This window comes from Daucus carota, chromosome 5 (assembly GCF_001625215.2).
Source record: "Daucus carota subsp. sativus chromosome 5, DH1 v3.0, whole genome shotgun sequence".
Lineage (NCBI taxonomy): Eukaryota > Viridiplantae > Streptophyta > Magnoliopsida > Apiales > Apiaceae > Daucus > Daucus carota.
In genome coordinates this window covers 7,257,070-7,278,036 of record NC_030385.2, presented here as the reverse complement: position 1 = coordinate 7,278,036, position 20,967 = coordinate 7,257,070, and the positions used below count along the sequence as shown (strand labels likewise).

The 20,967-nt window shown below is 32.4% G+C and overlaps 2 protein-coding genes and 1 long non-coding RNA gene across 3 annotated transcripts; all 3 read left to right on the top strand.

Annotated features, from left to right (window-relative positions):
• The first annotated feature begins 744 nt into the window (after positions 1-744).
• On the top strand, positions 745-5,885 carry LOC108223433 (L-ascorbate oxidase homolog). Its single transcript, XM_017397699.2, has 8 exons — positions 745-1,175; positions 1,312-1,421; positions 2,833-3,103; positions 3,963-4,065; positions 4,155-4,500; positions 4,599-4,964; positions 5,050-5,128; positions 5,442-5,885. The coding sequence occupies exons 1-8, from the start codon at positions 1,041-1,043 to the stop codon at positions 5,652-5,654; spliced, it is 1,623 nt and encodes a 540-aa protein (XP_017253188.1). The 5' UTR covers positions 745-1,040; the 3' UTR covers positions 5,655-5,885.
• A 5,457-nt stretch (positions 5,886-11,342) lies between these two features.
• Positions 11,343-13,216, top strand: LOC108222453 (uncharacterized). The gene is made up of 2 exons (XR_001806966.2): positions 11,343-11,571; positions 12,809-13,216. It is a non-coding gene; the product is annotated as an uncharacterized LOC108222453 (long non-coding RNA).
• A 1,749-nt stretch (positions 13,217-14,965) lies between these two features.
• On the top strand, positions 14,966-20,153 carry LOC108219837 (enoyl-CoA hydratase 2, peroxisomal). The gene is made up of 11 exons (XM_017393378.2): positions 14,966-15,351; positions 16,052-16,074; positions 16,263-16,368; positions 16,551-16,615; positions 16,712-16,784; positions 17,008-17,047; positions 17,299-17,371; positions 17,974-18,124; positions 19,147-19,217; positions 19,438-19,611; positions 19,696-20,153. Exons 1-11 carry the CDS (start codon positions 15,295-15,297, stop codon positions 19,781-19,783), a joined length of 921 nt encoding a protein of 306 aa, XP_017248867.1. The 5' UTR covers positions 14,966-15,294; the 3' UTR covers positions 19,784-20,153.
• The last annotated feature ends 814 nt before the right edge of the window (positions 20,154-20,967 follow it).

The window sequence follows — 20,967 nt, the reverse complement described above, 5'->3', positions numbered from 1 at the left end:
AATTTTAGCTAAGTTATTAATTTATATCAGTGTAGCTAATTTCATCATACTGTAGATCACTCCATGTAATACAAAAATTGAAAATAATATATATACTCCCTCTATCTCCCGTTTTTATTGTTTCTGATATTTAGTTTTTAACATATATATATATTAAGATGTAAGAGAAAAATATCCATACCTAAATGGCCAAATTCAAATCGTCTTTTATATCAAATTAAAAGATAAGTTCTACATTTTTATTTGATATAAATTTCATGTAAATATTTATATTTAGATGCGATATTTTTAATATCTTATAAAAAGTCAAATATAATAAAACGACAGTTTTTAATTCGTGTAACTTATGAAGCCGTTTAGTTGAGCTTAAAAAAGTTTATCACAAGTGAGACGTAAATTAAAACTTATAAGTGATTAAACTATTTGAGAAAAAAACAGAAATCCCAAAACAAAATCTAATATTCTCAATTTTTTGTAAATATATTTTTATACACAAACGGGTCACAACAAAATTAGAAACCGACTTTTCATCAGAAAAAATCGGAAGGGGTTTGTTCCCAAACAACTGCTATATATATAATCTGAATAAAATGAAATATAATTGAAGAACACTAACAATTCTGAAACATACGGCTGTGAGCACATGCAGCTTCCCGCGTCACCCACCAACTACAGTATCGTATGACCAAAGAAGCACAATAATACAAATTTAATTAAAAATAATCAAGAACCGAAGAGGCATGGACTGTTGTGAATGCATTCACACCGACACCGTTTCTTATTTATTTCCCTCCCATCAAATATTTAATCACTGCACTAATTCCCCATTTGTCCCTCCAGATTACACTCATAATTCCCTCCCCATTTCACTGGCTCTGCTTAAATTATAAAAGGACCCTCTTCTGCACTTTAGTCTACACACACCCCTTTTCATCCACTCCCTCCACAAATCATACTCTGCTCTTCTAGTCTCTCTGCATCATCTTCTCACAAACAAACACAAGCTTCTTCATCAGATAACTCACATTTATAATATTATAATGTGGGTGGATTCAGCATTTTTGCTGAGTTTGTGTGTGGCTCTGGTGGGCATTGTTGGAGCAGAGGATCCTTATAGGTTCTTTAACTGGAATGTCACTTATGGTGATATCTACCCTCTCGGCGTTCGCCAACAGGTTAACGACTTTGAGATTTTAGGAGAATCGGTTGCTTAAAATTATATTTTCATTTTTTTCATAACTTTTATGTGCATTTCTTCATTTATTTTTATTTTCAAGAAGATTTAGTTTTTTTTTTTTAATCTTATTGCAGGGGATCTTGATTAATGGACAGTTTCCTGGACCAGACATTCATTCAGTTACAAATGATAATCTAATTATTAATGTGTTTAACAGCTTAGACCAACCTTTTCTACTCTCCTGGTAACTCATCTCTCTCTTCTCACATACAAATTTCATGAATGTGATATGAAGACTTAAGTGAGAATCACTAGTATTTACATGACAAGTAAAGTTACAAACTCACATTGCCTTTCTGCTGCTAAATTGCATTAAACTCGGTTAGGTGAGAAACTGCTCTTATCGAATTTAATTAACTTTTTAAGAAAATGAAAAATTAAATAAAGTATAAAAGATGATAACTTCTGAGCTACCATTAGAGCATTCCCATTGGGTTCCCCATATTTTCCATATCCCTATAATTTAGGGAAATTTTTAATTTTTTGTCCAAATTACTGCTCCATCCGAAACCCTAAAATGGGGTTTAGTTTTGGGGACAAAAACTAAAACCCCATATTTGGGGACTTACTATTCATTCCCCATTTCTTCTTTTTTCATTTTTTTAGTTTTGTTTATAAGTGTAATTGATTTGATAATAAATGGAAGAGAGAGAAATAAGTAATATAAAAGGGAATATAGGGATGGGGTGAGATAGGATGGGGAATGAGATATAGAAGATTTTTAAATTCATGAAAATAATTTTAGGGAATTACTAAATTTAGTAAAAAAATAGGGATGGGGATTAAGAATCCAATGTGAATGCTCTTATAAATCTAGAAAACCCACATTGAAATTATTCATCAACAAGAAGAAATAGAGAAGAAAGCAGATTTTAAAGAAAAAAACAGTACAAGCCAGCTAAATGTTCAAACATTGAGTGGTACGTAGTACCCGTGTGTCAGTTTAGTTTGATTTTAGGACAACTGTAGAAATGAATCTAATGCTCCTTGGTCATTGTGCTATTGCTTTCCGGTCTGGCCTGGCCACAAAAATCTGATAATGTTGTAGCAGCATATTTTTAGTGTTATTGTGGAATAATGCTTTATCTGCAGTTGGCATTTTCCTTGCAAATATAAACTGAATACAGTTCACAAGCTTAGCTTAAAAGTTTCACAGCAATTATATTCTCACACTGTCCCCAAAGAATGACTATGTTTTGTACTACTAGACTAAATTATACTATTTTCTTAATTATATCTTCTTTTAAATTTTGTCCGGTAGTGTGAGTTCACATGCTTGAACTAATAAGTTAGATTTTTGCTAAACCCTTGTCCTGCAGAAAAGTTGAAAATTCAATCAATCTGTGTTTGACATGTAAATCACATGATACGACATTAGCACGGTGAATAGGAAAACAAAAGGTCGATTATTCGAGTCTTGTTGAATGACTGTCGTAAAAAAAGTTACTTAAATTCACTAGAAGGTTTTAAACATGCTCTGTGAGCGAGATATTTGTTGATTTAGTTGCAAAGTAACTTGAATGCTTTATGCTACTGAATAATGTACTTGGTTGGTTTAGTTATAGTGAAACCTAACTATGAAAGGTAAAATGTAGGTCTGGGATTCAGCAGAGAAGAAATTCATTTGTGGATGGAGTTTATGGAACAACTTGCCCGATCCCTCCTGGCAGAAACTACACGTACATCCTACAAGTCAAGGATCAGATCGGAAGCTTTTACTACTTCCCTTCTCTTGCATTCCACAAAGCAGCTGGCGGTTTTGGTGGCATCCGAATTCTCAGCCGTCCCAGAATCCCTGTACCATTCGACGAACCTGCAGGCGACTACACTGTCCTGATTGGAGACTGGTACAAGGCCAATCACACGGTAATTTCACTTCTTTTACCTTTGCTTTAATTCGTAATTCCTCCCTGTCTAAAACCCGGGAGCCTGATTTAAGACTTTTTAGGACTGGTCTAACTAATTGTGTCGGTAACAAAATAAGAACATTTTTTTCATGACTAATAAATAGGGTGACTTTTGTTGATGGTGGTGAGCTAAATGCTAGAGATAACATTAACCCCACGGACCTACTTCACTTACTTTTCAATGGAAGTGTGCTGTGGGCAATGACAGCCCATTCCTTGCTCAACTTTCTAAATGTGACATGTTTGGCCCATCTATATCTCAATATGTTCTGCTCTAAATCATTAATTAACCATAATTAAAAGCTTAAATTGACTGAAATTTATTAACAAATAGAGAAACATGAATGTGATTTCTTTTTTTTCTGTTTCTGCTTTGGGGTCAAAAATATGGATATGATTATGTTGATAGATACATTGCTGCACTTGCTCCAGTGATGTCCATCAGAACAACTGGCAGTGTATTGTTCTCTTCTAGTAGTGTCTACTTTCACATGGAAGTTTATAATGGTGGTATTGGTGGGCCAGTTCACGTGTTACTTTATATATTCACCAAGAGAAGGCCTATGATTGCAATTGACAAATGATATTGATGACCCTCCATGTCTCAGCTACCCTTGAGCCCTTCAGTACTCATCCATGTGCCCATTTCGCTTTCAATTCTCCTCCTAATCCCACTGACCCATTACAAATTTTCTAAATTGTCAGTTTTCAAGTTCACCCACTCCTAATTGTTTCGTTTGATCATCATTAAGTCTGTACTAATCTCAGCAATTTCTGGAACACTGTAAAATGTTAATAATTTACCGTCTTTGTAATAGGATTTGAGGAAACACTTGGACGCTGGTAAGAAGTTACCCTTTCCTGATGGCGTTCTTATTAATGGACGTGGACCTAATGGACTCTCTTTTAACGTCGAACAAGGTACATCATATGCTCATGAATGTAGTCTACTATAGGTTGTATTAGTAAAATGTATGGAAAAGGATTGTTAAGCTGGATTTTGGTATCAGGAAAAACATACAGGCTGAGAATATGCAATGTGGGGCTAGAACATTCGCTCAATTTTCGCATTCAAGGTCACAAGATGAAACTAGTTGAGGTGGAAGGAACACACACATTGCAAACATCCTACTCCTTTTTAGATGTTCATGTTGGCCAATGTTACTCAGTGCTGGTCACCGCTGACCAACCATCTCAAGACTACTACATTGTTGCATCGACTCGTTTTACCACTCAAATCCTCACTGGCATTGCTATTCTCAAGTACAGCAACTCCGCTGGTCCAGTCTCAGGCCCACCCCCTGGTGGACCTACCATCCAGGTTGATTGGTCTTTAAACCAGGCCCGATCTATCAGGTTCCTTTGCTTGTCTCCTTTTTAGGCCCTGGTCTGTCAAATTTGATTCATGGTTGTTGTAGTCTCATACTAAAATTGCTTCTTTGCGTGTTTCTCAGGACTAATCTTACAGCAAGTGGACCAAGACCTAACCCACAGGGTTCCTACCATTATGGTATGATACCCACTAGCAGAACTATCAGACTGTCCAGTTCAGCTGGTCAAGTCGGTGGCAAGCAGAGATATGGAGTCAACAGTGTCTCTTTTGTGCCAGCTGACACTCCCTTGAAGCTCGCTGACTACTTCAACATCCAAGGAGTTTTTCGAGTTAATAGCATCTCTCCCAACCCCACCGGTGGGGGCTTGTACCTTGACACTTCTGTTCTGGGCGCTGATTTCAGAGCCTTTGTCGAAATTGTGTTTGAAAATACAGAAGATATCATTCAGAGCTGGCACATTGACGGATATTCTTTCTTTGTAGTGGGGTAAGTAATGTACAATAATATAATAAATTCCTTGTTGAACTTCATTTTAGGTCCTCTAATTTGGTTTGGTGTTTGTTATATCCAGAATGGATGGAGGGCAATGGAACTCAGGTAGCAGAAACAATTACAATCTCCGCGATGCAATTGCACGGACCACAGTTCAGGTACAATAGTCTACCTCAACTTATTATTTCAATTTTTGGCCCCAACATAAAACCTCAGGACATCTAGATCTAGAGTCCGTTTAGCTGAGTTTAAAATTGTGACTTATGACTTAACGTGACTTAATGTGAGAAGCCAGGAGTTTAGAATGTCTGTTTGGATTATTTTGATTTAATAAACAGACATTTTTCAGCAACTTGAAAATGACTTAAAGTCCGGGCTTTAAACCGAGACAAACAGGCTCCTAATCACGATCCCTTTGCATGCACCCTGATGAACGTTCGGGCCTGTAACATTAACACATTGCTGTTGCAGGTGTACCCCATGTCCTGGACTGCGATTTACGTGGCTCTTGACAACGTGGGAATGTGGAACGTCAGGTCGGAATTTTGGGCACGACAATACCTGGGACAACAATTCTATATGCGAGTTTATGCTGGTACCAACTCAATAAGAGATGAATACCCCATCCCCAAGAATGCTCGCCTGTGTGGCAGGGCTGCCGGACGACACACTCGACCCCTTTAAGACTTCATACCAAAAATAAGAACCGTGCGTGCTACTAGGTGGATTCAGTATAGGGTTGAGATTTGAGTTCTACTGATATTTTCTTATTTGGTGCTCTATAAGCACTAATGCAAAAACTTGTAGAATTTAACGACCTTAACTCAAGGTCACATTCTTTTACTTTGTAAGAACATAATGTATTTTTGTAATTTCTATTTTTATACTGTATTAATAAATTTATTGGTTTTTAAATGATTGCCTGGCATTACATGTATACTACAGTAACCTATAAGTGAATTGATTTTATTTTGTAATAGATTTTGTTAAATTTTAACAAGAGCCTGTATACTATCAAAGTTAACGTGACGGAAACATTTCTTTTAATGTTTGAAAAAGGATGAACCTGCATCTGTTTATAATTTTTACGACATCTATAAATCACTTTATTTAACTAGTATATATACTCGCATTGCTTGGCTTTGTAATAGTGAAAAGAATATAGACTCAAAACAATTTTTTAATTTTCGATTGCATATGTCATAGGTACTGTGTTTGATTCGTTGAACCAAAATGATAAACTGGTATTCCTTCCGTCTCTAAATATTTTTCTCATTTGTCCTTATCACGTTTGTCAATACACACTTTTGATCATTAATATCTTTGATTTTATATTAGTGTTAAATATAAAACCTTTACCGTATTAATCGACAAGATCACTCATGACTATATTTTATCTTATAGATTAGACGTAAATTAGCAATTTGTCTCGTGTTATGAACAATGCCGACATTTCAAATGGAAAACGTTTTCGGAGACGGAGGGAGTAACTATTACATTGATTGCTAAATCCTGACCATCACCAAAGTTTTGTTTAATACTTTTGAAATTGGGACTTGGATGCTATTTGCCGCCTTTCAATCTTTTGTAACTCCTGATGATTCGCAGTTAAGGTTTGAAAGTCTTTGCAGAGGAAAAGTTGATGATGTACCTTTTCTTTTAACTCCCGGAACTTCTTCGACCGTCGGTTATCGTTTGTTCCACTTCTCGTTTGGTTTCTCCATCTTGAATTCATGACAAATATTTGTAACCCAATACATAGTATTCTTCTTCAGAATGTAGGATTCATTGATTTCCAGTTTAATTGTATATAGTTTGGGACCATCCGTTTGAAACATTGTGGGAAGTTTGTAGCACGACCATGGTGAAGTAATACAGTTGAACCTCGATTAAGTAATAATCGATAAAGTAATATCATCACTAAAATAATATTTTTTTCTAGTCTCAACATAATGTAAATACTATATTTTTATTCTCAATAAAGTAATAAACTCGATAAAGTAATTTTTTTTGTTGGTCTCAACGTTATTATTTTAAAAAGGTTTAACTGTATATAGGTAATACTTTTTTTACACAGCAATTTTAAAATTTTAAAATCTGTAACTCAATTTATACAATTTCTTTTTTACATCTTGGATGAGCTCTTTCGTATCCTTTTTTTTGTACAAAATGGTAAGGTGGGCGTATAATTGAAATCCTAAATTGATAAGCTCTTTCATATCCACTTTCCGAGACTTTTTATAACTGAGCACGCATTACTTATCATTTAACTTGACTTATATGATAAACTGAGGCTTAAAATGTATGTTTTGGTAATTTTGATTTATTAATAACTTATAATTAATTAAAAATATAATAATGAAAATGATTTATTGGTAACTTATGTCTTATGGTAGTTTTTGTTAAAAAAAAAAAATTCACTGAAAAAATACCTCAAACTAATTTCCACCACTAACCCGTTTAGCTATTAATAACTGAACACCATATCCAATTTTGTTTGCCCTATAATTAGTCATAATCTATTATTTTAAGCATAGGTAAACTGGCCGTAGATGTCATAGGAAATAATAGTTTTACTAAAAATCTCCAAATATATATGGGTTTTCTCAAATCAGGCTGCCTAAATTTATTTCACAAAAATCTTATGTACATAGGCTGATATGTAAAATGTATTTTTTGTAAATATTAAGAGATAAAAAAATTACAGATAAAGTATCAATACCCTTTATTAATAAGGGAAACCACATTTCGGTGGAACATCGGTACCAAAAGTACCAAAATTTGGTCACTTTCATATTAATTAGAATTTTATAGTTATTATTATACTATTATCAAAAGACTTCTACATTGAATAAATTTTATTATTAAAGACATCAATATTCATTAGGACAGTGAAAGACTTCTGTATTGATATTAATATAATATCCTATCAATAGAATAATAATGTTAACGAAATTATTCGTTTTAATTTTTAAAACTCATACAATTTAATTTACGAAATAAATTTATAAAATTTCTATCATATTTCAGAATTAAAATAAACAAAATTCAATATTGATACCAAAGTACCAAAAAACTTGGTCATATATTTTTTAATAAAAATAATTATTATCATTCAGTGTTTTTCAGAAGATTACGATAAAAGACGAATAATGCGGAATAATGCGGTGGTAACATTGACTTCACAAATAGAAACTCAAAGAAAATGAAGTCATTGTCTATATTGCAACATATAATAAAAGAACCGAAACTCTAGACATACGTCAAATATTCGTTTTAATTTTTAAAACTCATACAATTTAATTTATGAAACAAATCTATAAAATTTCTATCATATTTCAGAATTAAAATAAACAAGATTCAATATTGATACCAAAGTACCAAAAAACTTGGTAATATATTTTTTTAAATAATAATTATTATTATCATCCAGTGTTTTTCAGAAAATTGCGATAAAGAAGAATGAGGCGGTGGTAACACTGACTTGACAAATAGAAACTCAAAGAAAATGAAGTCATTGTCCATACTGCAACATATAATAAAAAAACCGAAACTCTAGACATACGTCAAAATATTTGATATCAAATTACTTTTGGAAGTTAATTAATTTTCTCAAACTACAATATTAATTTTTGAAACAACTACAATAGCTGTTATATCTAAAAAAAACTCCAACTAGAATTATATATAATGTTTACCTATTAAATGAATAAAATAATTGCGAAAATTTTGAAATTTTGTTCAAAATTAAAGACGCTATAAACAAACTTATATGTGTTGATCCTGAATATTATTTTCACAATTTAAAAATCATCAAACAACATAGTAATTTTACTAAAATAAAACATACTGTTAGAGTTAAGTTCCATAAAATCCGCATTTAAGCCACGGTAAGTACCAGTCAAATTTATTTAGTTTAATCATAAATAATATCTTTAATTATTCAAATTTTATATATAATTTACCATCTTTAAATAGTTTTAAATATATAATTATCAATTAATCATTAACATATTTCAACATTAACAATCATTAGGATCATTATTCTACTTATGAGTTATATTTTACAACATATATTGTGTTTACTGATTTAAAAAATAATTGTTTTATCTTTTTATTGCAACGATTATATTGTAGAACATAACCTGCAAATTGTCAGATGTTTACAAATATTGTAAACTAAAAAAATTAAAATTGAAACGAGTAGATTATTTTTAAATAATTTTGGACTCCAATACTCTTATTTTGTGGACTTCATGGAACAGGGACCCATATTGTTATGAAATAAATTTAAAGTAGGATCAAATTTTTATATATAGAAAGTCTTATATTAAATAACAATAATTTAAATAGGGGTAACAAAAATATGATAATGTACTTAAAAAAAGACATTATTCTTCCAATAAATAACAAATTTTAAAATTTTATTTAAACCCGCACGGGTTATCAACTAGTATTAATAGTTTGCTACACCACTCCATATCCAATTCAAGCAGTCAAACGAGCCATTTGACATATTTGAATAAAAATAATTAAAATGATTAAAATATCTGAATGATTAAATAAATTAATAATCCGAATGATGAATGATTAATTTAATTTGTTAAAATGTAATATTATTATGCATTTTGTCCTTACTAAAATATAATGATATATTATCATATCTCTTTTTGTTGATTGTAATTTTCAATTTTCGTTACCCCCAATATTATATTATTTTTCTTAATTGTACATAATTTATCTCCAATGCTCAATAGTCAAAAGTTTTCTCTTTTTTTTTTTTTGATAAAAGAGCTCGTTCAAAAATAAAAAGCCACACGACATCTACATAAACAGTCGCGTCGAACAAACAAAATACAGAAACAATCACTGATTAATCCATTCTTCTCGAAAATAAAATCACGTGATTTGTTGAAGATGATATATACACATGCTTCGTCACTTTCGCTTCCGCCATAACAACTTTTAATACTAAATCAAGCATCATACTCACACAAATGGTGAGAAAGTAACAAAACTCACACAAATTGTGAGACAACGAGAAAATTAAAATCAAACGTGACAAACTAGCAATCATAAATTTGCAATTGCGAAAATAAAATATTAACTAAATCAAGGCAATCCTTAGATCTGGAGAACAACCCACCAAAACAAGATTACTCAGACCACTTTCGAGAATAAAATCACTGGGAAGAACGAGAAATCCGAAATTATGTGGAATTGAGATCTAGGAAAAAGAATGCCAAATCGGAAAAGGGTTTAAATCCTTAGATCCGAAAAAAAACAAACTAATGTCAAACACTTAAGAAAAAAAAGGTTAATCTTACCCAACAAAGAAGATTTTAGGGGGATCAACAAGTTTTATTGAAAGAAGAAAACAAAAAATACAAAGTTTTGCGGCTTTCCACCGATAGAGATCCGGTGGAAGCCCCGACGCAGCTAAGAAAGAGAAGGAAGAGCGGCTACGAAAATAGGGTTTGGGGAGAGAGACTGCAGTCAAAAGTTTTCTTAATTCTTAGGTTAAATTTGGGCAAGGAATCAATCAACAATATTTGAATCATTAATGTTAATCCAAATGAGCTTAGCAGATGAATTAATCAGATTCTGCGCTAGTCAGCTTCAATAAATAGCAAGCAAAATAGCATATGGGTCCCAAGAGAATCCTGGTTGTTTGTCATCTACTCAACTGGGCAGTGTTGTAAAAAGCGGGAATCGGACTTAATCGGTGAAGTCATGGAACAAGGATTAATCGGAGATTAATTAAATTGATCGGGGATTAATTAGATTGATCGGTGATTAATCGGAGATTTAATTAGTTCGGCGAGTTACGGAACAGTGATTAATCGGTGATTAATCGTGATTAATCACCGACTTTTAGAACAGAGACTGCGGGACACTCCTGTGAAAAAAAAACAAAAAAAAAACTGTGGGACACTCCAAACTTAGAAGCAAGGTTGATTAGTTCATCATATTGCATTTAAATTTTAATTTTAAAAATGAGTCACTTGTTTAATCAAATAATTACATTTTGTACAACACGATAAGCTATAGTCTACAAAGGACATTCATATGTGATGAGACATGCTTGGTGGCCGACTGCATAAATTAATACTTCACATATGATGAGATAGGCTCGGAACATGAGCAAAATCGAACCGGAACCGAAGAACCGAATTATGAAAATTCGGTTCGGTTCGGTTCTTTTTTTTTCAGAAATTCGGTTCTTTCGGTTTTTCGGTCCGGACCGAATTAAAGTTCGGTCCGGTCCGGTCCTTTTGGAAAAAAATCGGTTCCGGATCGAAAGAACCGAAATATTAATTAAATATATAATATATGTTATATACGTTTAACGTTTTAGCTGCAACCCGCAAGTCCCGCAACAGCACTTCTTTCAGCCGTCCTAAACAGTAAACCCTAATCAAGAATCTATCCAAGAACCTAACTAAACACGTAGGCCGCAACATACAGAGATTTAAGAATCGGAGATTCAAGCATCTATACAAGAAGCTGTTGTCTGCGATTCAAATTGAGTGTATGACTGAAGTGCCTGTTCAGTACTTGTATCTACACGCCATCATCTTTCAGGATGCTTCATGAATCTGTATGTTGCTCAACTCCATAAGTAAATACAGTATTGATAGTTGGTTACCTAATACAGTAACTACAATGCTTGTGATCAATGTAAACCTACCATTTGCAAAAGAATTCGGTTCTGATAGAAAGAACCGAACCGAACTGAATTATTTCGGTTCGGTTCCGGATCGGTCCAAACAATAATTTCGGTCCAGTTCGGTCCGAAAAAAATTTCTAATTCGGTTTTCGGTTCTTTCAGTTCGATTCGGTTCTGCACCGAACCGACCGAATGCTCAGCTCTAATCATGGATATTAATAGATAGGCTACTTAAATTAATATTTCATGAGGCGGGTTTGGGAGGTCCAGCTATTGGGGTGTGCAAACAGCCACTACATATGATTCAAAAATTTTGACTTTATATATCTCCATGATATAAAGTAAAGTTCATCTTGTTGATATTTAACGCTTAATAGCTCCAATCTCATTATTTCATTGAGTCGTGTTGTTTCTCTCGTTTACTTGTAAATATTATTTTATATATCTATTTGATTAATACATTTAACTATTTAATTTCCAAATAAATTTTTTTACTTTTTTTTGTAGTCAAGAATGTTATGTTTTAAAAACAGTTAGAGAAAATAATTGATTTTAGATTAGAAATTTATTGATCTTAACATATACCTAAATTATTATTTTAATTTGTTTTTTGGCACAGTGCCCCATTTTACTTGAGCCAGGCCTGCGGATGGGGATGCATAGTTTATTTATTTATTCAATTTTAAATATTGAGACTTTATTTTAAGCTTTTTACACATATGTATTTCATATATTTGTAGTTATAATTAAAGGTGCTTAATTGAATTCTAACTATAAATAAAAATATTTAGAAAAGTCCTAGCAAGGAAGAAAGAATAAGCAGCTAAAATTTTGTAAAAATCATTGGACAAATTGATGTCGAAAGGTATTTTTAGTAATATACATCTATTTTATCTCAATGTACTAACAATAGCCCTGCATGGGTTATATTTAAATACCAAACCTTCACCTGAACATTCTTCATATCGTTGCAGATTCAACATATGAATGTTTAGGGATTATATAAGGAGATCGACAACCTGATTTCCTTATATAGGATCCCTTAGCGGCATATCTATATATATAAAATCAAAACAATATTCGCAGATATTAGTATGGGAATGTCTACTCAATCTACCATTTTCTTCGTATTATTCGTCGTGTTCATATATATCCGTAGTGCATGCAGATGAATTTAGGCCATTTCTGGGCAAGGCTCCAGCTTCCACTCCTTCACCTTTAAATCTAAATTGCAGCAGCTGTAACGTAGATCCTATAGGTATTACAGCCTGCGGAGTCCTGGTAACCGGTAATTTTTCTCCTGTTCCTATTCGTCTTTGTTGTAAAGCATTGAGTCAGGTTTCAGCAAAAGAAGCAGAAGATTGTCTTTGCAATGCCGTTGAGACTGAGGCAATGAAAACTGACATAGTTGATGTCCCAGCTGCTGTTCACACAGTCTTGACAGTATGCAAAAAAATATGATCAATCAACGATGATACTTATTGGTTTGTGAATTTTATTAAGACAAGGCCCATGTAAATGTTGAACTTGCAATTGTCTTATTGGTTTCATACAAAATGCAACAAAGATTTTGCCATTATTTTCTTTGATGTAAAAACTCTAACAATAAAAATCAATGATAGATTAGTAATGTTTATACATTGGAAAATCAAGATTTTTTTATTTACAGACATATAAATTTAACCACCATACATATTAAGCCATCTAAGGAACAGAACTATAAATAGGCACCAATATAATGCTGGTCTTATTTATTATGAAAGAACATATCTAGCGCTTTCCTTTCTTTTATCATCGAATAATCTCTGATCAGCTATTAGATTTGAGTTCTGCATTTTACATGTATTCAAATTTATTTTATTCTTTAAGGATGTACAAACTATATTTTTGGAGTACATTATTATATTATACTCGTAATTAATTAGGAATATAATGACAATAACGGTTATTTTAAGAATTTTCACATCAATAAAAATCTTTTATTAATTTAATTGTACAAATTTAAACTTATCGAATTCTATAAATAGTTTAAGATGGCACACATAAGTGTTTGGAAATTTGACATACAAGTTGATGTATTATAATTTAGCAGTGTACAAACCATGCATCATGAGCCATCATTTGTAAAATATTTTTTATAGTATTTATTCTTGATTGATATTTTAATATGAATTCTTTTAATATATTTTATAATAAATTTTTAATATATACTTATTTTGAAAACTAATTGATCATGTTTATAGTACCGGATTCGAGCCGATATTTCTTTCAAAGTCCATTTTCACATATGAGAAGTTTACATCGACATTGTCCAGCCAAGTGAGCGTTGAGCAAAAATAGACAAATCTTGTTTAAAAATGACAAACATGAAACAGGTATGCGTAAATCATATAACTCGACTCATAAAATAGATTAATATTTGGAAAAATAATGTTACGTAATCCAAATCTTGTTCCGATTATTTTAAAATGATGACATGGAAAACAAATGGTTGATATTGTTTGAGTGTTTTATGAGTCCTATAACAATTGTTATAACAATTGTTATTAATGTGAGAGGAACTAATCAAATATACCAATTAGGATTTGAAATAAATGTGGGAATAAATTTTGGAGTACCTACCTATTTTGATATATTATTATTATTACGAATGCACAATGTTTATTATAAAAAGAATATTTTCACCGTCCCTTTTTAGTTGTAACTTTGACTTTTTGAACATAATTTTAGATGATTAAAAAAGATGCTTCAACTTATTATTTATAATTTTTTTTATGAATTAAAGTATATCGTTTATATTTTTATTCATAAATACATTTAAAATAATAAATAAAAGTATGTTCTTCAATCACCTTAATTTAAAAAGTCAAAGTAACACAAAAAAGAGACGTCGGGTGCACGAAATATGAAAAAATATTATTTGGGGACGAACTGTGTTCACTTGGATGAAATGGAATGAAAAGAGAATGAAATGAAAAATTATATAGAAATTCTATGGAGAAAGAAAAAAAGTGTGAGCTAATAGTGACTAGAATGAGTTCAATTTTTTTGTGATAAAGATGGTAAAGAAATATGATGTAGAGATGAAATGAGCATTCCTTCCAAAATATATGGGATAAAATTCTAGTTAAAATAGTAGAAATAGAATGATTGAAAAAATAAAAATTGTATACATTTTTTTTATCAACACCATTTTTTTAGTACAAAATTGATTTCATTCAACCTCCATTCTATTCACTTCAAGTGAACACAATTTAATTAGTGAGAGCAAATATTTTATAATATATCTCTCCGTGATTCTCCAAGAATCCTCCGCAAATTATTTAATTCAAATTTCGGTTTTACTTTATTTTCGCTGCAGTTTGCTCGTGCCATAAATTGTTCTTTGACAAAGACATCATCATCATCCATTATCAATGACCTCGAAACTTGCGAAACTTCCCGTCCTTCAAGAATCTGGATAACAAAGATTCATAGCGCCAACTAAGACTCATAGTGATAGTAGATTATTCTCTAAATTTTTTATGCACAAACCCAACAACCCAACCATTGGTTGACCCTTTATATAAAAAGGTAACCAACCAGGCTTATCATTCATTACAAATTTGCAAAATTTAGAAGCTTCTGTTGAGGATTCGCATTGTTCTGAAACTCATGGAGAAAAGCTCTATGATCAACCCTGAGCTTGTTGTTAATTACAAATTCCCCGAGGTTCTTCTTTTCTCACCCCTCAATTCATGTTTTTTTCTCTTATACCTAGTTACATGTTATCAGTTATGAGTACTTAACTATGTTTATAACATGTTTGTGTTTATGCCTCTTCACTTTTAGTATATTAAGGTCTGCGTACACTTTAATCCGTGTTTGTAGGTTTGGTATTTGGGTTTTTTTTGCTTACGGAACATGTTTGTGACTCGTTTGCTCAACAAATGGAGTCTTGGCGGCTTTTCTGATTGTTTAACTATGAAACTCTAAGCTTTAAATTGTGGCTGAGTTAATTTACTTTGATTAATTGATAGTCGATTTTATTAGGTCCAAGGAGATCGACAGTTAATCAGTTGGTTTCTATAAGAGTTCTTGTTAATTACTGGTTGTGGTATTATTCGAGGATATTATGGTTATGTTACAGACCTTTTTCGTCCTGAAATAATGTACCTGGATTTTTGTTTGGTTATGATTGCTTAATCCCAATTTTATTTACAAAAGATGTACTCACATTTCTGGTTATAAATTTTGCACTTCAGAATCTTTGTCATCTGTTTTGCTTTTTATATCCAGTTTTGCAAGCAGTATTTCTCTCGATAAAGTTCGTTTGGAGAAATGAGTGCCTGACTTAATCTAATAGTTGAAATTTGGTATAACAGAATTCTAATTTGTATTATTTTGTTTTTTGCATGTATGTACACTGCAGGAGACATTCACTTATGATGAGAGGTAAAACCTTTAAAAGCGACATTTGCGTTTGTGTCTATTGATGCATATCTATAGTATCTCTTGTAAAACTTGCTTTGAATTTGTATGCTCTCAATTCTCTGTCATAGTTCAGTATTTCCAAGCTTGTTTAGCAAAACTCTTTTTCAATAGAGTCGTTACCTTGTATTAATAATTCTCTCTTCGGGCAGAGATGCAACCCTGTATGCACTAGGTGTTGGAGCATGTGCAAGAAATGCTTTAGATGACAAAGAGCTCAAATATGTTTATCATGAAGATGGGCAGAAATTCATCAAGGTAGTAGAAATGTATACACTGTTAGTTTGTGGTATTTCTAGTATGCTGTGTAAGTAGTATAGAGTAGTCTATAGATTACTGCAGCTTGGAATTTATTTTATCCAATGCCAGTAGATCATTAATAATATTATCTAATATTGTATTTAAGTATTGGATATTCTGTATCAACTTCCTACATGTAGGTCTTGCCAACTTTTGCAGCTATATATCCTCTTGGAGTGGATGTTGCAGGAATACCTGGCTTGTCGTAAGTATATGTATTCTATTCTTTATTCAGTCTTATTTTTCAATATTTTCCCTAACTGAACACGAAAAACTAAATTAGTCTCTCCTCTTGTACCAGTTTTGATCCGCGTTTATTATTACATGGACAACAGTTCATAGAAATCTACAAGCCATTGCCGACTCATGGTTGCGTAAGTCTCTGTCACAAGTTCCAAGTGGTTCACGTTTTGTGATTCCAATGTCTGTGCAGGCCCTTGTTATATTATTATTGTGCCACTTTTGCTTTATTTTCGTGTATACCAAAATTTATAACATTCTCTTGGTACTTGGAAGAGTTGTCGATTTACAAGAAATGAATATCTGCTTATATTACCTACTTAATCTTTACATATTTCAAATTTTGTTGTGATGCAGATACGGAATAAAACACGTGTTGTAGGATTGCATGATAAAGGTTTGTTAGCGTACAAATTTCGATATACTGAAAATCTTGATTGTAATACATTGTTCAAAAACTGGAGGCAACAAAAGACATATACCAAAAAATTTAAGAAATGCAGTATTGTTTTTGTTACAAGTTGTTCTGTCACAATATTCTTGTTACCTGCTGTCCATCAGTCTATTATACATTTATACTATGCTAGCTTATTGGTGTTGAAATTAATTCGCTTTTGTTCTCATTGTAGCATGCCTTTTAATTTTTAGGTAAAGCAGCTGTTATTGAAATTGAAGTTACAAGTTGTATGGAGTCATCTGATGAGCCGATCTGCATGAATCGGTAAGTTTCTTAAGGGTTTTATATCAAAGTGGACATCGGTTCTTGTTAAAAAATCTCAACTAGCTACCCAATCTCCACTGGGACTCATTTTAAAGAGTCAAATCACTATAAATATCAGTATATCACTGGTTTAAATCTAGAAAATACATCAACAGAACACTTAACCGAATCCTAGTTAAATAATGAGGTGTATTACACTTGGCTCATATAATAAAAATAAATCATAATTATACATGTAGAGGCACATTAAAACATATATATACCCATATATAATATGTTCGTATAATCTTCTCTTTACACCTTCAGCCCTAATTGGTTCTTGCACTTAATCTTTAGTGATCAAACCAGAAAATCCGCATTGCCTATGCTTAAAAATGATCTATTAGAAAACAGTCTCCAGTTCTAATAAATTTGTTCTTCAAAATTTACGAGCGATATATATAGTGATTCGAGTGCTTTAAATCAGTCCTCGGGGTGATCGGGTAGTTAGGTGAGATATTTTGACAAGAACGGTAGCTACTTTGATATGGAAACCCATTTCTTAAGCGAGTAATGTTCTTTGATTTATATGCAGTTTACTCAGTACATATTTTAATGTACAGGTTAACACTATTTTTAAGGGGTGCTGGGGGCTTCTCAAAGGCACAACGCCCATATTCTTACTCGAACTATCTCACCAATCAAAGCTTAGCTTTTAAGCATCCAAAAAGTCAGCCCTTTGCAGTTTACGAGGAATGTACTCTGCCGTCACAGGTATGTCTTAATTGTTTTTGTTCTGTACTTTTGGTTTCTTTCTGATTTCTAAATCTGCCATCTTTGCTTCTTTGAAAGTACTTATAATATATTGAGTTGATGAATTAGACTAGTGATTCTACGGGCTTGGATTTCTTCATATTTCACATCATTCATATAGGGGTTCTGGACTGTCTTAAGAGGATGCTAGTATCAACCCTTTTTGATCGATCTGAGAGGACTTAGCACAGAATAGTTATAAATGTGTCAAAGATAGAATTATGGAAAGCCCTCTTCACCTTATATATTGATTTTTACTGGAGCTGCAAACTGTCACCTGTAGGTATACACCTTCGTAGACTTAATAAATGGAGGTGTAACCAGATATGATCGATTAGATGATATGTATGAATTGAGTGAGATGGTTTGTTCACATTAAGTTTAGATTTCTCAATGAGCGGATAGTAAGAGTGATGGACACAAACCAACCTCAGCGGACTAGCCAAGAAAGATATAAAACAAGCAGGTGTACGCTGTTAGTATGGTAAAAAATAATAAATTCCAAACCGAATGCTCAAATTTATGCTTGACCCTTAGGTTAAAGTTTTAAGTTAAGGTGTAAATACTAAATTAAATACATTAAGTGTAAATAATTGCAAGTTTAGTTGGGGTGAGTGCCCTGTGCTTCAACTGCTAACCTTGTAGCTATGCGCCTGGTGGTATGGTACCGGTTTCCTTGCTTTCCTTTAACAGCGGTAGAGAAGGGCAACATTTGTCATATCAGGCTTATCTTACAGAATAGGTTTGACCGAATACTACATAAGTTGAGTCACTCCCATGGAAAAAAGTGGGGACAAGGGGTAATTGCAACAAAGGATTCGTTGGCCGACTCCAACTACTTTAGGAATTAAATATGATTAACTGCAAAATTCAAGAGCTCACACAACATTGTGACTAAATAGTTGCTTAAAACTAACATATATGCATTTGCATCGTGTGAAGTTTGTTTAGTGATGCTGGAAACTTGTGATGGTGTTGTGCAGGCATTGCTATACAGGTTGTCTGGTGATTATAATCCTTTGCACTCTGATCCAGCGTTTGCAGGAAAGGCAGGGTTAGTGCATTAACCAGTTATATGATTTTATATAATCTTGCTTATAGCTCATCCAATCTTAACTCTTAAAATACAATTATCCTCTGTTCAAATTATAATATGGGATACCTTTGTTGTCTCCTGTTAATTAATTATAACAAATTATATTGGTAATTTTCCGCCTTCATACATTGTTGTCTCCATTCTGAATTTTTCACTATTTTTATATTAATTTGTCCAGATTTTCTCGCCCTATACTGCATGGGCTTTGCACTCTTGGGTTTGCAGTCAGAGCTATAATCAGATGTATATGTGGAGGAGACCCCAGCATGGTCAAAAGTATATCAGGTCGACTACTTCTGCATGTGTACCCTGGAGAAACATTAGCAACAGAGATGTGGCTAGAAGGCTCAAGGTATTGTTTGATGTTAGGTTCTTATGTTCTGTTTTATCACTAGAATTTATTCTGAGGACTTACATGGAGATTATGATTGTGCAGTGTAATGTACCAAGTGAAGGTGAAAGAACGGAACAAGACAGTCCTTTCTGGCATAGTGAATCTGAATCATCTAGCTTCATCATTATGAAATTTTACGCTACAAATATAAGGTCCCATCTGGCCCATCTTGATGTGAGGACCTCGGACGCCTGGCTTCATTTGGGCAAGAAATGCTATGCTGTACTTTGAAATTGTAGGCGGACATTTCCAACATCAATTTGGAACATCTAAAAGCTTTTTTTCCTTTCCAGAGTATATTTTAAAAGAATTCTTGTTACTGGTGCAGTTTAGCTGTATTATATTCCAACTGGGCAAGATTGCCAAAAGTTTGGGTCCAGCTGATAAAGTAGTCGACCTCCAGTTTGTTACAATGATAGGGACTACAGTTTGTTACAATAATACTCATGTATTGGAATCAACCATATGCATAATAAGAAGCATGTTTGAATAGTTTGTTATCTGCTGGTTTTGAATGCAATCCGGTTCGATTGTAACAAGAAAGTAACGAGTATAAACGTAAATGCTAGTTTCCAAGTCAAAATATGTAAAATATATTATTTTAATATGATAACAAATGACAGTGGAATCTTTTATAGGTTTTTCAAGCCAATATCATAGGTTGACTAAAATTATGGACAACAAAATGGAGTCACCATACACAATAGAAATGTTTCATTGAAATTGAATTTCTTTTTACATAGTTTTTATAATTCTTATTTATACTATATATTAGTTGCTTATATAACAAGGTTTTAAAAGATTTATAGAATTTGACAGGCTGGCATCTTCAAATGAGTTCTTTAAACAAATTCTAAATGAGTTCTTTAAATAAATTCTTAACTTTTAAAAGAACGTGTGAAATATAAATTATTTTAATGGATTTTCATTATCTTATAAAAATTTTGAGCAGCTTCTCGCTTCTCTCTTTTAGAGCATTTCCAGCGAGTTCGTCAAATAAAATTTTTACTTAAAATTCGAAGAGCGTGTGAAAAAATATTGCTCTAATAGTCTAATTAATTTTTTAATAATTTAAGAGTCTTCACTTTCAAGGAATATCTAGATGCTCTTCACTTATAATTTTGAATATAATATTTCATTTTGCTCGAATTCTATTCAATTCTCTCTCCAACCTTTTGTTTTCAAATGATAATAAAATATAGTGAGCAAGTATAAAGAATATGGTTGGAGTTGTCACGATATTTAATTTATTAACTTGTTAGGAGCCGTATTATATTATTTTTAGAAAATGATTTAAAAGCATCATTTTTGAAA

Coding starts and splice junctions, on each gene's coding strand:
- LOC108223433 (XM_017397699.2), top strand. CDS start 1,041: ATGTGGGTGGATTCAGCATTTTTGCTGAGTTTGTGTGTGGCTCTGGTG. Junction 4,501..4,598: donor AACCAGGCCCGATCTATCAG/GTTCCTTTGCTT, acceptor CGTGTTTCTCAG/GACTAATCTTACAGCAAGTG. Junction 4,965..5,049: donor TATTCTTTCTTTGTAGTGGG/GTAAGTAATGTA, acceptor TGTTATATCCAG/AATGGATGGAGGGCAATGGA.
- LOC108219837 (XM_017393378.2), top strand. CDS start 15,295: ATGGAGAAAAGCTCTATGATCAACCCTGAGCTTGTTGTTAATTACAAA. Junction 15,352..16,051: donor TTAATTACAAATTCCCCGAG/GTTCTTCTTTTC, acceptor TGTACACTGCAG/GAGACATTCACTTATGATGA. Junction 16,369..16,550: donor ATGGGCAGAAATTCATCAAG/GTAGTAGAAATG, acceptor TCCTACATGTAG/GTCTTGCCAACTTTTGCAGC.